The sequence below is a fragment of the Cygnus olor genome, chromosome 1 (assembly GCF_009769625.2).
Source record: "Cygnus olor isolate bCygOlo1 chromosome 1, bCygOlo1.pri.v2, whole genome shotgun sequence".
In the NCBI taxonomy this organism is placed as follows: Eukaryota; Metazoa; Chordata; class Aves; order Anseriformes; family Anatidae; genus Cygnus; species Cygnus olor.
In genome coordinates this window covers 208,540,895-208,558,180 of record NC_049169.1, presented here as the reverse complement: position 1 = coordinate 208,558,180, position 17,286 = coordinate 208,540,895, and the positions used below count along the sequence as shown (strand labels likewise).

Here is a 17,286-nt window from a genome sequence, read left to right as displayed (position 1 = left end):
AGGCATGGGGAACAAAACTTATCCTACAAGTCCTTCAGCACCTCTCACAAGGGCTTTTCGGCACACACCTAGCTCCAGACCCATCCGTCCTTCACCGATCTGACGTAGCCTCAGGCAAAGGGGCACTGCCTGACCTTTACTGCTAACTTCTATGGCTGCACAAAATGGAAAGCAAGAGAGAGCTCTGGCCACAAGTACAGCCAAGTGAGCCCAAGTGTGTAGCCTTCGTTGTCCAGAACAGCTCCCCAGGCTCTTCCACCCCTGGTCACTACGTAGGCCCTCAGAGGCCCCTCAATCCTGTTCTTGGTGCCAGGCTGGTGATGCTGGGTAGGAGGTGTGCCATTTGTCCACAGCTACAAAACAGGAGAAATGAAGGTGTCACAGACAGGCTTTCTAGCTGGAGGAACTCTAGCACAGGTCATTCACAGTCCTTCTGGAAGATGCAGTGCTGGATTACTCTGGAGACATCCTGCAACTCCAGTACTGGGTGCTGGTCACCCAGTACGTGATGCGAGAGAAGTGCACTGGAGATCTGGAAGAGGCAGTCCCTGTGGGAAGCAGAAGGTACAGGATGGAGAACAGTGGGGCAGGCACTGCCCTGTTCCCCCGCGGTTTCGTTGTTGAGGACCTCCATGCTCCTAGGGATGGACATCTAAACAGTGAGTGGCCCCAGGTGCAACGGGACTGCAGGTTCCACCCAACACACCGTGCTGGTGCGCCAGAGCACACTGCAGAGCTGAGACAAGGTGGGTGCCCGGGAACCTCATTGCTGAGCTTCACAGCAGGGTAAAGATCTCACCACCGCTTCTGATCACAGCCTCCTCCTGCAGAGTCTCAGGCGGGAGCCTAGCTACTGAGCAGCAAGCCATCACGAGTGCAATCTACCTCAGGTAAGCCTTTGATCGTTCTGCCCCAGCAGGCGACTTACTGTGAAGCCCTTGCATCTGGCACAGCACCTCTGGGGTAGCTTCAGCTCCAGAAAGCCATTCTGATCCTTCAAGTCCTTCGCAGCACAGGTTCTGATATGGACAGACCTCCCCTCTCGGACCCAGGCCTCATGGCTGTCACCACCAAAGAGATCCCTCCACTCCCATTTTAGCTGACAGGCTATGATATGTTTTAAGGTCCGTGCCTCTTCTTCATTTTAAGAGAAATGATCCCAAGTCCCAGTGTAGGACTTTAATCCACAACCTCGCAGCCCAGGGGTGAGATACGGGTACCAAATGAGTCATATGAAACACACAATGACTTGTAATTTCCTAGGTAACTTCATCTGTCTTCCTGTCCTGTTCTTAGCGACTACCTTGAGATGAATGTTCTTCCCAGGCACTTCATCAGATATCACCTTCATGTGCTTCTGGTGACTCTCAGGAAGCCCTTTCCTCTTCATTCGTAGCATATACCTTCAGCATTGCTCTCTGGACAACAACCTTTCATGAAAAGTTTAGCAGAGTACCACGTGTGCTAGCTGCTCGGCAGTCTAAATGTGCAGGCAGGAGGTTATGGTGTCTGAACTGCTCAGCTCTCTCTATTAAGGGCCCTTTTCACCATTTCCCCCCATCTATAAAGCAGAGATAAGGAACATTTCCTGGGCTCTTAAGACAGCTGGGCGGCTCAAGTTTAATAAGCACTGATACGATCTCTTACTGGCAAAATTTGGCGTTCCAAAACCCTGGCCCCCGCTGCCAGCTCTTTTTTCAGGCTCTGGGATCCAGCTCTGTAAGCAGGAAGTGAAAGGGACTCACTGGCCCAATAACACCGTGCTGTACATCCAGCCTCCCTGTCCAACCGTCTTCCAATCTAACCTCCTGCTTTTGGGACGTGTCGTCCCCTCCAGGCACTTCTGCAGCAGCCAGCCCTTCCTGGAATCACAAATATTGATCGTACCCATCCAATTTGCAGGTAATGGGACGCTTAAGCAAATTAGCCTTTAGGAAAGGTAACAGCGGAATCAAAATGCAGAGTAACCGCGCTCCTCGGCGTAAAGCGTGTGAATTGGAATAAGCAAAGGACTTACAAAAATCAGAAGGCACTAACAAAGCACGCTCCAGCAATCTAGTCTCTGGTTAAAAAATCCCAGTTAAATCTGGTTAAAAATCCCAGTTTCCCAGGGGGAAGAGGTGTAGCTGCTTCCCGGGTCAAAAGGCAACTCCGGGGATTAAGGAAGCTCTCTGAAGCACTGCGAGGCTCTGGTCAAAGTGCTACAGAAGGCATCCTTCTCTTCTGTGCTAGCTCAGCTACTGGGTATTAATAAAGGGGTGGCTTTTCAGTGGAGGAGTCCCCGGTCAATATTCCTCCCGTTTAATTTCTCTCGGCACAGGTGTCGGGGCGGAAAACTCTCCACATCAGATACCCAGAGAGGGACACAGCCTAGAGCTGGCCTAGGCCCCTCCATAAGTCACCTGTGCTCAACAGCCTCAACAAGCCGAGTTTTAATTTGCTGATCAAGTTTTCATTCGATTAGAGGCAGCGCCTATTCATCAGCGCGAATATAAATCCACACTGACCCTGCTGGTGACTCAGAGGGCAGCGCTTAGCTGAAGTTCGCTGGGCAGTTCAATCGATCGGAGAAAGTGCTTTCTGCTTTTAATGGCTGGACCAACATATTGTTAAATAAATAAATACATCCATACAATGCAGGGGGTGGGGAAATCAATGACGAGGTGGCTGGACGTGGCTGGGGCTGCGTCAGGAGAGGCGCAGCGCCCGGACCAACCCGCCGGCAGCTGGGGTTGGTGAAGCACGAAGCCCGGTGATCCCCATGACCGTGAGTTAGCAGCACAATGCGAAAACCTTGATGCGTTTTGATATGCGGCTGCCCCGAGCTCTGGTGGGAGCCCCAGGTCCTGCCTGGACACAAAGAAGAGCCCTTGTGTGGCGATGTCTTAACTCTGCAAAACTCAGCAGGGGCAGGAGGTCCGGGGGGAGCCGCTGTTTGCACACAGGTGTTTCTGTGGCTTGGTGAGGTGCAGGAACCTGCTGGCAGCGTCTGAGTGTGCCTCACCTCCCGGACGCTGGATGCAGCACATCCCTGGGAAGAGGGGAGCGAGGAGGGAGAGGCGAGTTTTTTTTCTGCTGTGACTGTACCAGCACCCTGCCGTGCCTGGCCTGACTGCAGCTGGGTTACAGCCACCCAACTTATCAGAAACCAGGGCGTCGCTCACGGGAATCTCAGGTGGGGATGCTGCTGGGGCGGTAGGAGTGGTGGTGTGGGGAACAGCTGCCTTGGCCTGTCCTTGGGTGGGAGGCACAACGCAGCCATGGCCGAGTGGACGCTGTTCCTCCAAGAGCTCTGCAACAGGACCCAGAGGGGGATTCGCTCAAACACGATGCCTCGGTTTACAGGAGCAAGCCCCCAAAATGCAGCATCCTCACGGAAGGAAACCACGTGTAACAACTCAGCTCTTTGACAGACAACACTAACGGCCACGTGCGCTTCCAAAGGCATCCAGATATCTTGCCAGCTCTGCTGCAGACAGCTCTAAAATAGCTGCCTGAAGTGAAAGGAGTGAAAAAATCATACAGAACAGATGTATGTACCTAATATAGGTGACAAGGCTGCAGCAGTTAATCACGTCATTGCCTATAGACAGAAAGCAGCTCCGATAGGGCACCCTTCACTGTAAGTCTTGGAACATACCCACCAGAATATTACTATGCATGATGTACTGTTATTACCAATATAAAACATCTGTACAGCACCTTCAATGCAGTCTAGGTACGTGTGGAAGAGGCACACGTCCCAGCCTTCAAGAGCCAGCGATCCACGCCAGCACAGAGGGAGAGCCTCTCCCCAGTTCCTCTCTGTACGGAGAGGTGGAGGAGGGCGAGGCAAGGGAAGGGGCTAGGCTGGCCAGGCACTGCTGGTTCTGGTTCCTCGTGAGAGCCTCTGGCCCCCAGCTCCGTCATCTACGTAGAAAGACAGGGAAGGAAAAGGATTGCTGAGGCACAGAGAGGAGTCACTTGTCTTTGGTCATTGCCCTCTGAGTCCTTGGCAGGAAGGTGTTGAGAAGGAAAGGCGTGGAAAGGAGAAAAGATCCAGACCTGAAGATGGAGGCACAAGGAGAAAAGGGTGTGCAAGAAGCCAAAGCTGCAAAAAGAAAATAGGGGAGAGGAGAGGATATTGGAACAGCTAAGGGAGGAACCAGAGGCTAAAGCCCCTGATGAAACAAGAACATGTACATCTGGGAGGCGAGGGTGGGAGCTTACACTGTGACCTGGATGAACGAGCAAGACTCACTGAAAAGCACAGGGAAGGGATGATTCAGCAGCACAAAGCACTGAGGTTGTCCCCTGCTGCTTTAAGAGAACACAAAGGGGTCTGTACTGAAGGACACCCATGGGAAAGGGAGCTGGGGACGAGCTTCCAACAGAAAGCATCTGTTTAAATAAAGAAACGCTCTTTAGGTGGAGCTGAATTCTGTTCCTGTCCCTCCTCCTGCTTTCCCTGCACTCGCTGAGGGCATCTCGATAAGATCTCTGCACAGCTGCTCAAGGCACTTAGTGCAAGACTGAAGGGCTCATTTATGTGTAAAACAAGATGGGTATGTGAAAAAGGGCGCAGGGAGATGGCCAGAAGCCCTGCAGTTACATATCAGCAAAGAGGAAAAAGGGAAGCTGGAAAGAAGAGGACGTGTGTGCTTAACCTGAGAAAACACACGCAAACTCCCTCACGGCAGGCAGCTATCTGCCTCACTCCCACCCGCGCTCCCCCAGAGCTGCACCTTGTCCTAGCAAACACCCCCTGGAGCAGAGACCTCGCTGTGACAGAGGGCCAGCCGCAGCCAAGTCGTTTTGTGTTCTCTCCCCCCGCTGTAAAACGTGGGCACTGGTGCTGCTGAGAAACCCGTTACCTCGCTATGCAGGGCTTGGACGGCTCCGAGGCAGCCCCCGTACAGCCGTGCCCTCCTCCCCGCCCCGGAGTTACGCCTATAGCTCCGCCATGTATATGGCCAGCTCTGCCTAAAGCTCTGGGAGCCCTAAAATCATGCTGACTGCTTCCCCACCCCAGGGCACTGGTGCGTGCTGGTTGCATCAGTGGTGATGGACAGAAGCAGAACAACGTGCGTTTGATTAGAACTACCTGATCTCATCCCACCGGGGCTGGAAGCTTCCAAGCCGCTCTGTGCCTTAGTTTCCCCCTCTGCAGCACCCGTCTGCAGAACCTCTACTGCATGAGGGGCTGAGGGGTGACCCACTATTTCACCTTCCGATGGAACAACACAAGCCGGAGTAGCTGTATTCGGAAGAGAAAGGCAAGACATGACATAACAGCAGTGCCCACAATTCTTTGAACTGGCTACAGAGAGACGGTAACAGGATAGGAGACACATGGCATTGTCACTGCCACTTCTGCTGGCACGGATCAAAGCGTGCTCGTGTTCTCCTGAGGTGCACAACGGAGCCTGACCCCAAACGCATTTCTGAGCCGGTAACTTCACCCGGTCTGCAGGTCACTGGACTGTAAGCGCAGAGGTACTTAGCCTGCTGAGGTACTAACTGCTTTGTTTTATTTTATTTATGAAAGCTTATTTTAATGCAGGTACAAAACCCACAAAGCTCTCAGCGAGCATTTAATTAAAGCTTAATTACTATAAATACGTTAAATGTGCAAAGCTAACAGGTACAGCCAAAAGAAGAAAGCCCCTAGCAGTGTTTTTCACACAGACCATAAATCCTGCCTCTTAGCATGGATGTCTTTCCATGAGAATTAAGAAACCGTTTTAAAATAGGTCTTGAGATTCGGAAGAAGGGGCTTTCACAAATACTAAAGAGCAAACAGACTAGGAGCAACTCCAAAAGGAAAATTTACACGAAAAGTAAGGTGCGTGTGTGTGTGTGTACATGTGCACGGCCACCCACCTGGGTTACTCTTCAGGCCTTAGCAGGGACGCACGGCTGTAAGACAGCACTGCAGAATGCAAGAAGTGGCAGCTACACGTCGTTACGGTTAGACTAAAACCAGCACCACTGCATCCTTAGCTACGCTAAGGCTCCCCCAGCAACAGGAATTACAGCAGAAACCCTCCTTTGCCTGTGTAAACGTGGTCACAGCTGATCTGTCTCTATCTCAACCCGGTTACAAGCTGTCTTATCACAGAGCCGAGGGATTTGGAGTGGGGCCCCTGCTCACTTATACAGAGCAACCACGAAGTCGATCTATCCACGCTTCAGGAAAGGTCTAGAACAAGGAAACACACTTATTAAGAGAACAAAAAACGGAACACAATTCATTCTACAATATTTTTATATCACCTACATTATTTTATATAATCTAAATTATCTCATCTAAATGTATATCATCTAACAGCAAAGTCAGACGCCATACTGCAGTCATTAGCAGCCTCCCTTTATTTTTGTAACTGGCATCTCAGCAATGTTTGGGGGCTTGAACTACGACTGGCACTGTGCGCTGTGGCCCTGGGAATTCGTAGTGCAAGAGAGAGCCCCAGTGGCATACAAAGACACATACAGCATTTAAAGGCCAGTAGAAAAGAAATAACTCCCCCAAGCCACCCAGCAGAGACCGAGTGGATCCCAGACATCGCGGTAGCCCAGTCCCTCTCCGGTAGATCACACACCTAATTCTTCTTGTTCACATGTCCACATTTTCTACAAAACGTGCTGCTGAGGCTGACCCAGTCCAAGCAGGGATGTCAGCACTGAGCCACACTCTCCCGAGGCACTGCTGAGGCCTTGAAGTGCCGAGAGCACGCCCTGCAGCATGCATACCGCCCGCCCTGCCCCACTCAGCAGAGCAAAGTGCCCGGTGCTGGTGCTAGAACGATCCCCACCCGCAGAAGGTGACCGATCCCCCGGTGCACAGGCAGCGGGGACACGGCACCTCTGCCTGGACCTCACGCTGCCGCAAGTACCAGCACTTCTCCCAGCGCACGCAGTGCTACGAGACTAAATCCAGGAGGATCAGGGGCGCTTTGGGATTCCATGGGAAAGGCTCCACTTCAGCACGACGTCAAGCCCGGACTCTGCTCCTTCCCAGCTACGCACCCTTGAAACCTAGCAGCAGAAACGCAAACCTCCAGTGGCAACCCACCAGGATCGCTACTCACTGCCTTGGGATGTTTTGGACACAGGAAATTTTCAAGAGGAGGAGAATGATCATTGTTTCGTTGAAAAAAGGAAAGACAGACCCCAAAGATCCCTGCTGGCACCTGGGATTTCATCTTGTAGCTGATGGCAGCTGACAGGGATCATTAATGCAGTGCCTCTGAAATTAAATTAAACATATGGACTGTAGCTGTCTAATTGGAAGAGTGAGGGCTGTGAAAATTGGGAAACATTACGAAGCTAAAGGACAGGTCACGGAAATCTCCAGCAGCACAGCAGAGACTTGAAACCATAGTTCTACTCTGAAAAACGACTTGGGAAAGACAGCAATTTGGGGCTGAAGGCTTACTTTCTCTTAGTGGCTCTAACACGAAAACACTCATTTCAGCTACCGGCGTCACGGCCCCCTGAAGCCACGCTGGGTGGCTCGCTCAGGAAGCAACAACATTAAAAAAGAAGCGCTCGCAGAGCAAGCCGGTGAAGCAAAATTGAACGACCTTGTACTTCTCGCAAGCTAAAGGTACAGACCCTTGCTCAGCGGCTGCATCTTGAGCACCTCCGAGCCACCGGTGACCTCTCTGCTGACGTCCGAGCCAAAGACCCAGCTCACCCCCCCCAGAGGCTTTCTGACTGACGAGCTGAGAACCGAAAGTCCTAACAACTTGTGACCCACGGTCAGCTGCTGCGGCTGGACAGACCCATTTCAGATTATCGCTCTTTACGATGGGACCACATTCTAAAAAAAAAAAGTTCTGCATCCTTCTGCAGAGTGGAGTAAGTCGTACTCAGACCAGTCCCCAGCCGAATGTGTAGAAAAGGACTGTGAGAGACCCAGAGCACCAGCAGGCACTGCGTTTGGAAGGGAAAAGCGAAGTATTTAAAATTCTGCGGGCAAACCTGTGCTACTGAGCCAAAGCCATCAGCTCCCCACGCTCGGCTTTCTCCACTCCCACATCCGACCGCACGCACAACGCCCGGCTCTGGCGGGCCCAGGTTAAAAAGGTCAGCCTGCGGACTACATCTGCGAGCAAACGATTTGGAGGGAACTGCGAACACTGGGCGTCGTGTTCCAGCTCGCTACACTTCCCAGCCAGCAGCGGGACCCCACTGGGGACGTTACAAAGCCAGCAGCAGTACGGAGGGCTGAAAACATGTCTGGCATCACCCCAGAGGTAGCAACAGAGTTGTTACACCAGGAGTAAGCTTGGCGGGCCGGCATTAATGTTTGCCTCCGTGAAGTATCTAATTACTCTGTCAGTATATTGTCAGAGACGAGTCCTACCAAGCTTCAGATACTCAAGGACTTCTGATTTTCAGTTAAAGCCAATATTCATCCAAAATGTGGGGAAAATAAACACAATTCACGCCCCACGGCCAGCGCTGCTCTCCTGCCAGATCCCCAATACGACGCACTGCTGTTGCTCTGCCAGCCCGTAGCCAGGGACCAGGCTGGGTGCCGAACGCCTGGTGCTGCCTCGATGTTTTCATTAGCATTTCTACCTGATTTTAGGCAATTACTGTACCGTGAACGGCCTTTCTCCCCGTCTCCTCTTAGCCTTTGCAACTCGGGAAGCCCTGTTCTGGTCCACCAGTCACTTGGAATGGTCAACAGTCGTCACACTCCATTGCTGACCATTGTCCTCCGGCAGAGGTGGGAGGCTCCGAAGCCCGTCCCTCTGCGGACGGGCAAACAACGGGGCCCGTTGCTGCTCGGACATCAAAGTTAAACAAACAGTCCCAAGCCCCCGCCTCTGTGCCCGTCTTAAGGAGCTCCCCGAGGAGGTCACGACTTTCAGCTTGTCATAGCACACATCAAAGTTTGCACCACACACGAACTCGGCACACGGATTCGAATCATGTCGCCCGAGAGCGGATATTCGGCCTTTGTGCCCTGCTTTAATCCTGTGTTTTCCCAAGTAATTAGGCTTTTTTGCTTATGAACTTGTGACTAAGTAAAGCATCCCTGAGAGGGTGTAACATCAAAGCTCATTCTCCCGCCTGTCCCACGTTTTCTAAAATTGGATTTCTCTTTCTCTTTTTTCTTTAAATAAAAAACTAATTGAATTTAGTTGTAGACTGAATATATTTAAGAGTGCCTTTAAAAGGTTACAAGAAGCCACAGCGATCATCATGGGAACTAAGGAGGGAGGGCACAGCGTTCAGCCTTTTTGCTTCATAAAGGCCTAGCATGAAAGACCCAGCAAAGGCCCCGCAAGCTAGGAGGGACGCGGCTGCTCTTACGCAGCTATTTGAGCCCCTGGCTGATGTCTGGCGTTAAACTACCTGCCGAGTAACATCCCGGGGCTACAGACTCATCAGGTGCCAAAAGTGGCGTGCTGCCGTGGAATGGCACTGTCAGCTCAGCGGTCACCTCTCAGACTGCAGAGCAGCCGCCCTCCATCTGTCACACAATGCACGGGGCAACAAGGAGCGAAAAGCTCCCTCGGGTCCAGCTGCACAACGCGCCCCAAACCGCCCAAACTTTACAGAGACTCTCTGCGGAGCTCAGCATGACCTTATCAAACGGGGAGGCAGCTACGGAAGGAACTGACCCCCCAGGTGATGGCGAGCGCTGAGACAAACGTACCTGGAATTTCTGTTGATAGCCGCCACCATGAGAGCAGTCCAGCCAAGCCTGTGCCTCGCGTTGACGTCCGTGCCTTCCAGCAATAACCTGGGCAGGAGGGAGACAGGGTCAGGAAGGAGGAGCAGAGACAGCGCCCCGAGCACACCGGAGCTAATGACACGACACAGAGTGTTCCACTTGGCAGGCACCCGTTCCAGGGCAGCCTCGAAGACCCACCATGAAGTCAGTTCAATCCAACTTCTCAGCGGCTACGAAACTCAGACAGACTGGTAGGTGACACCAAGTGCTGTCCTTTCAAATGGCCCAGTGCCAGCTGCCTTGATTTCTTTTTTCCTCATTTCCTTCTTCTGTTCAGCCTAGCACCCAAAGACCCAACCAGCAGCATGACGGAGAGAGAAGCTGATTAACCTACAATCTAATGACATGTTTGAATCGTCAGCCAGCGTTGCAACCGTAAGGATTTCAGAAGAAGCTCAGGAGATCTCCAAAACACGTGCCAGTAGGAGATGTTTTGCACTTCTCATTCACAACAAGAGAACAAACGAAACAAACTCAAAAGCTAAGAGGCATCAAATCACAGCCCCACAGCGTGGCTGATGCTGGGGGCACCCCTGGGTGCCGCTCGCTGCTCGCCCCCTGCCCCAGCAGGGCCCCGCGGAGCCGCTCGCCCAGCCCCACGTCCCGGCGGCTGCTGGAGACCCCGCGGAGGAGCCCCCAGCCCCTCTCCGGGCAGCCCGTGCCAGGGCTCCGGCACCCGCCCGGCACAGCAGTGCTGCCTGGGGCCCAGAGGGCGCCTCCCGGGCTCCAGGCTGGGCCCGGGGCCTCTGCTCCTGGCCCTGGGCACCCCTGGCGAGAGCCCGGCTCCGGCCTCTCCAGCTTCGCTGCCCTTTCTACAACTTCTGACCCTGTAATCCATCATTCTTAGCACCGGACTCCGAGCACTCGCCTTAGGACAGTGATGTATCACCGACAAACTAACTCACCCAACCCTGCTCACTTTCACGGCCAACCAAGGGAACCCAAGAACCTGCCCTAGCCAAACCCAGGTGTAGCCAGGGGTCTAACCCGCCCCAGCTGCGACCACTTCCCCGCAGCTAAAGGCAAGGGACAGATCCCCGCAGAGGCTAACTCCGCTCATCCTACACCAAGTGCAAAACCCAGAGGGTACGAAGGGAGCGTCTGAAAGTGCCGTTGCCTCCGTTGCCCACAAGGCAGGAGGGAAGTTCAGACTTCAGGCGCAACTTGTGGAGTGCCCGAGTTAAGTGAGGTGAGACAAGGTCCGAACCCTACATGTTCAGGTGCAGCACCACGATCCCATTCCCGCCCCAGAGGACGGTGTGCTGCAGGAATTCAGCCAGGACGGCCGAGGGGGAGGTTTCAGAAAGCAGGAAGGGCTACGGCTCGTCCTCCTTCCCTTCCCCAAACGGAGGCTGTTCCATCTTCCCGGTGTGCATCACTGCACAGCACATCCTTCGTACAGCAGGGATTAGCTACCGCTAACCCCAGGAGTTGTGAGGCACAAGTGAAAACAAGCCAAGTTTCAGCCGTGCAAGCGCCAGACTGGTGCTAAGTATTTAAACCGCCGCCAGACCCGCGGGTAACACAACTGCACAACGGCAGCCGAGGCTGCTCACGTGCACTGAACGTCAGATCACTCCTTTAAGGGCTCAGACAGGGTACGTGTCTGAATTCGGCTACCCTCTTCAAATTAACTGCCCTCAGCCTGCTGAGGTGGCTACCATGTCGGACGGTTCGTAAAGACTGCTGGGGTAGAATTAGAGAAAAGGAGCGAAAAGCTCCCCTTCTTTCCTAAAAAAAATAATAAATAAAAATCATCTTTCTACAACTGGAATGACCATAAAGCAAAGCGCGAACACTAGCCTAGCACACACCCACAGCTGGACACAAGGTCTGTGCAAGCCTTCCTCCACCTTGTCAAAAACCCTCCCCGTGGTTTCACTGAAAACTTATCCCAAGAACAAACACGTTCTCCAACCCTACAGTTACCCCAAGCAGCGATACCAGCGCCCAAGCTTTGGCTCATGGTTGAGCATAGCTGAATACTGGTCTCCCTGCTGGTGTGAGACACCAGAAAACTGCTACCCAAATTAGATTCCTAAAATGAGGTCCTCTTTGCTCCCCTCCAGCCGTACCTTTGTACCCTATCAGAATGAGACTGGGAGCATGAGAGCGTGGGAGGCAACAGGCAGAGGACTTCAGGAGGCGTGCTATGCACATCAGCGGGTACCAAGGAGTAATTTGCCCCAGCCTTTTTTGACGAGAGAGCTACCAAGTGCTCTGAGCTGCTCATCAGGTTCTTGAACTGAGATGCCACGGTACTGTGACAAGTCCGGAGCCTGTAAGAGGCCCCGAGCCCGGGCAGGAAAGGTGTCTGCAGTGAAATCTGCAAGGTAGCATTGCAACGGCCAAAAAAAATAAACTGGTAACCAGCAGCCTTCAGTTGTGGTTCCTGAGTATGGCTCAGGAGGCCCTGATCCCTGTAAATGATCCACAGCACCAACAGAAGACTTACGCTCTCTTTACCAGGGTTACAATTGAAAGCTTAACGATAAAGAGCTGTGTGACAGGTAAACAATAGCCCCTTGTTCCACAGCAGTTTGATACTTGATACTGCGCGGCAGCAAGGGAACAAGTTCTCACACAGAACCCTTACCGGATCCGTGCTGCACACACGTGCACGTCACCAACCCCCGGCAGGTTCAGCTCCTGCACTACCAAACGGTCCTGCGAGCTGCACGGCACCAGCCTCGGCTCCCCCGGGGAAACGTCCTTTTGCTTCCCCTCTTCCGGCACCTAACCACCGAGACCGAACGACAAGCGTGCTCCCAGCTCTGCTGCAGGAGGAGCGCTCTCAGGCAGCAGGTTACTTAAAGGACAAACCCGTGTGCAGCCACAAAGCTTTCTGACCCCGTAACAGAGCTGGGACGCGTCTAGATGATGGCAGCCCGCATGCTGGGCACATCGCTATCTGCAGAGATCCGCTCCCGTTGCAGCCACGCACACGGCCGGTGTTTGCGCTCGCAGCGGAGATCAGCGAGGTGGACGCGGACCCGCAGCCGCTGCAGGTCATGGCAATTATGTGCTCTTGCTCGGAGGGATGCTGCCTGCAGCAGAAATCCACACCACAGCTCCATCTGTGCGGGCAGGGAGGGCTGCCGGCTCCCTCGGACAAAAGCCCGACAGCCTGCCCTGCCCTGCCCATCGGAGGAGCCGCTCCTGCCTGCACACGGCGGGGGGGTGGGGGGAAAAAAACAGCAAGAGGCCGGGGAACCCCACATGGAGATCTCATCACCTCTCATCCACCCCGCCCCGGGCACTTTGAAAATTTCCTGTATTGCCATCGTGCTGCCAGCCAGCTCACGCCGTCCTCCGAGCGGTACGGAAGGTCACGTGCAAGTCACGTCTGAATTCGGTTCTGTTTACGTGGCCATTCCAAAGTACTTTGGATGCAGCAACTTCCACCCCATCCCCTTTCTACAGCGTCTCAATTTGACGGTCCGATAGGCCACATAACACCCGGCAAACAAAAGAAAGTAAAATATTAATGCCACAGAGAGAGAACCTGGCGGGAGCCCAGGAGAGGAGGAGGAAGCGCCACAGGAAACCTCCGGAGGCATGGCAGGTACAGCCCCGCAGGCTTGTGGCTCACCCGACACCTCGCAGCCGCTTGTGGGTGTCTTTGGGGCTGTAAATAACACAGTGCACAGCCTGACAGCCCCCCTTGCACTCACCGTGGTGTTGGTACGATGGAGGAACAGAGCTACAAGCTGAACGTCCCCCACCCGCTGCGTCACTGCTGCAAAAGCTTGTTTTTACCCCCAAAACAGAGGGCAGTTTAACGTTTGTTGACTCCTGACGGTGAACTGCAGCTAAACATTTCGGTGTGGTGAGACGGAGGACAGGACGGCAACCTCAAAGTGCTCTGGAGATGCTAAAAACTACTTGTTAGCTCACTGGAAGGCTTCTTCTCTCTGCACGCTTTCTTTTTCTTTTTTCTTTTTCTCTACACACTTTCTGGAAGTGCACATTGAACGATGAATTATCTTCCTTCTCAGACTAAAAAAAAAATAATTAAGTAAGATCTTAGTGCGGCAGTCAAACCTGTTAAAACGTGGTGCACCCAACAGGAAGGATGCTGGGGCCTCTGCTGCAGGATTTGATTACGGGCTCGGAGCTCAGATATCAGAATTAATCAGGTAGTTTTCCATTCAGGAATCCAGATAATCGCCAGCATCTGGAATGCCACATGACCGAGCCTAGTGGAGAGCATTACTAGCATCAGATCATCTGGCATAATACGCATTGACATTTCATTTAGGAGCTGGATTTTTTTTTTTTTTAAATCACTGCAAGATGCTCAGCAACTTAACAGATTTTCTAGACAACTGAACTTTATGTTCAGGGTCTTCAAGCCTATCATTAATTTTTTCCCCGCCTGATTTAATGATATGACAATCGATAAAGCGACGACCACTGCTCAGATCCTAGACAGCCAAATGTATTTACCAGCAGGAGTATTTTTTTTAATTAAATAAACTCCTCCGATCAATGTTTAGGATGTTTATCCACATTTTAACCAAATAAGATCCAGGACACTCACTCTTACCCACTAAGCAGTTTCTCGTGCGTATATGGCTCTGTTAGCACCCTTTTCGGTGTTTCTACAAGCAGCAGGTACCCTAAAGACCCCGAACAACACGGGTGGAATGAAAACATGGCTTTGAGGCAGGGCAAGGTGCTTTTTCTGTTGTTTGTTTGTTGGAGTGTGCGCGTCTTAAGGATTAGAGAAAAACCTCACGATTTTAGGGCAGAAAGCTCGGCTGCTTCTCCAGAGTATTCTGCGCAAGCAGATTTTCCTGATGGATTTCTAACAGTCAGAGATCCCGCGAGCGAGCAATAGTGACTCCGGGTTTGAGTCTGACAGCGTCCCCTCTGCCTGCGGAGCCCCAGCTCCGAAGGGCAATGCGCAGGCTGAAGATCTCTCTGAAAATAAGAGGAGGACGCGAAGGAGCCGGCAGAACATCACCAGGTGCTCTGGAATTTGCTGGAGGAGCCTCGGGAGGGCGACCCGCGCTGCTTTGTGTGCCCGGGCTATTTCGCCTCGAGACAGCAGCTCGCAAAGCTCCAGCACTTTGATCCCTCCGCCCGGCACAGAAAGAGCCCGAGCCGGGCCGGCCGCCGCGCTGCGCCGTGCCCTCTCCCCCCAGACAGATGTGCCTCCTATTCACCCCGCTGCCGGGGTTCTGGGTGACTAACTCGGTGACACCGCGCTCCCAGCCGAGCCCAGAGGGCATGTTTGAGTTTGTGCTCAGCGCCGCGAGCATGCCCAGCTCGCCCTCCCGACAGGTGGAGGAAGAGGAAGCTGGAAACTTGAACTTTGGCAACAACAATAGCTTCTGTTTCTCTCGGCCACTTCAACGTTTCCCCCGGCCCTTCCCCAATATGTCACTGCTTAACCGCAGGGGTGGCTGACACCCTAAGAAGCGCTCGCCCTCCTGGGACCTGCCCTCGGCTTTGCAGAGGGAGGGAGGGGAGAAAAAACATCGCAAGCCAGCGGCATCCCCAGCATGAAAGCACAATCTCCCGGCTAGGGCTGGAGAAAGGATCTGCCCGTTGAGGAGCGTTAGGCAGGCCGCTGAAAAGCCTTTGATCTTGCTGCTGTTCCTCCTTGGGATGGGTCGTGTCTGCTTCCCAGCCCCTGTGTGACCACCTCAGGGCTGGTAACACGCTGCAGTGCTTCGTAGAGACATGTGAACCCACGAAACATTACAAAAAAAGTGCCAGAAATTAGAGGGAAGCTCTTACCCATCTGGATTTCTGAAGGGAAACTGAACCCTCAGAGGAGAGCGGGGCTGCCCAAGGGCACGAAGGGTGGGTGAGAGCACTGCAGAATGCACACGGTGGGGAAAGCAAAAGAAAACTGACAGAGACAGCGCAAGGTGCCGCCCTCACCCCATCCCTGCCCTGCCTGGGAGGTGCTCCAGCACAGCCAGCAGAGCTCCCGTTTTTCAGGGCAGCAGTTCCTTCAGGCTGGCAGAGAGAAGGACCGGGACACACACACGCTGCCGTGCGCTAGCGCCCAGGGAAGAGGGAAGGGCAGCAGGTCAGCAGTGCTGGCCTCAGCACGAGCTGAGGTGTGCCCCTGCTGGCATCGCTGCATTTGGGGAGGAAAAGGGAAGCGCAGCCTCACCTAAAGGAGCCCCGATCCACGGCTGACTCCCCACATCAACGGCTGGGATGTGCCTTGGGAAAAACTCTGCACCAGCCTGATGGCCTGCCTCTGGCAGCGGCCGGCAGCAGCCAGCTGGGGAAAGAACGTAATAAGCACCATTTGCAGAGGGGTTTGAACATAATATACTCACTTCTGGCAGTCAGCGCCACGCTGGCCTCTGAGCTGGAGGTGGCGCTGCCGCTGGCGCCGTTACCTGCCAGGCCTGCTCTGCACGAACCTGCACGGCCTCCTCCCGAACTCCCTCGGGTACCCGACCCCCCGTCACCCAGCGAGTTTCACCGTTTATTTACGTGCTGCACTTGCTTTAAGCTTGCAGCCCGCACGCCCCCCGGGTGCTCCCTGGCTCCCGTGCTGAGGGACCACATGCCGCCAGCGCTCGCTGCTCGCTCCCAGCACCCACGGCCCCCACTTGGAGCTGACGGAAGCCATCCTGCGCTCGGCCCCATCGCCGCCAGGCTGATAACCGCGGCAGTAACTGGAATTAGCTCCCTGATGGCTACCAGATGCATTCCGCACATCACAAACTACCGTCCGCACAGCTGTGCCAGACGAAGCAGCGTCTGCTTCCAGCGAGGATTTGGGCACGCTGAAGGGTTTAAAGCTGTTTTGGAGACAGGCAGGGGATCTTCTGTCTCCTGCGGCCGGCTGGTGGGCCGCTGACTGCGAAGATTGGTCTTGTGACTCAGCATACAAACACGATCGGTCCTGGGAGGTTTTGTGGTCGGAATGCTACAAAAAGCAGGAAAAAAATATCGCTGCGCAGGAAGCGTTAAAGCAGAACACCCTGCAAACCCGGTGAGAGGCTGAGCGGCGGCACCAGCTCATTGCCCATCTTTCCTCCTCAGCCCCCGCTGCCCTGCAGGGGAAAGCTGCCCTCCTCCTCCCTCTCCGCTTCTCAGCCTCCCAACAGGGGAGGGCGAAGCGTGCACAAGTCTGCCACGATATCTCACAGCCGAAGTGAAGAAATCTGAGCTGCCGTATCTGCTCCAAGTCCCCGAGGCCACGCGCCAAATCAAACTTAATAACCAGTCAAAAACTTCCACCGAAACAAAGTGCTGCACAATTTGGTGCACGCGTCGTGAGAAAAGATTAAAGGGAACATTTAAAGGAAAAAAAAAAGTCTCTTTATCCTAAAAACTCAGGTGCCCGTTAACTCAGATATATTCTAACAACTACGGGCCCGGTGAGGGTAAGCAGACAGCGGAATATAAAGCGCAGAGCGATGGAAACAAACGGCGTTACAAATTATCTCCCTGCACTGTCTCCAGCACGACGCAAAGGTATTTGCAGTGCTGCTAACTGTTCTGGAACAGGCGTGAGATGGGAGATCTGTGCCCATAAGGGCCCACATCCTCCGCATGGTTCTGTCCCGTGCTCA

At 53.6% G+C, this 17,286-nt stretch overlaps 1 protein-coding gene across 1 annotated transcript in view; it reads right to left on the bottom strand.

Annotated features, from left to right (window-relative positions):
* Positions 1–17,286, bottom strand: part of CLPB (caseinolytic mitochondrial matrix peptidase chaperone subunit B) — an 81,565-nt gene that overhangs the window by 55,269 nt on the left and 9,010 nt on the right. Inside the window, exon 3 of the mRNA XM_040571828.1 lies at positions 9,656–9,742. Within this exon, the coding sequence (XP_040427762.1) occupies positions 9,656–9,742 (87 nt within the window). The remainder of the gene's footprint in view (positions 1–9,655; positions 9,743–17,286) is intronic.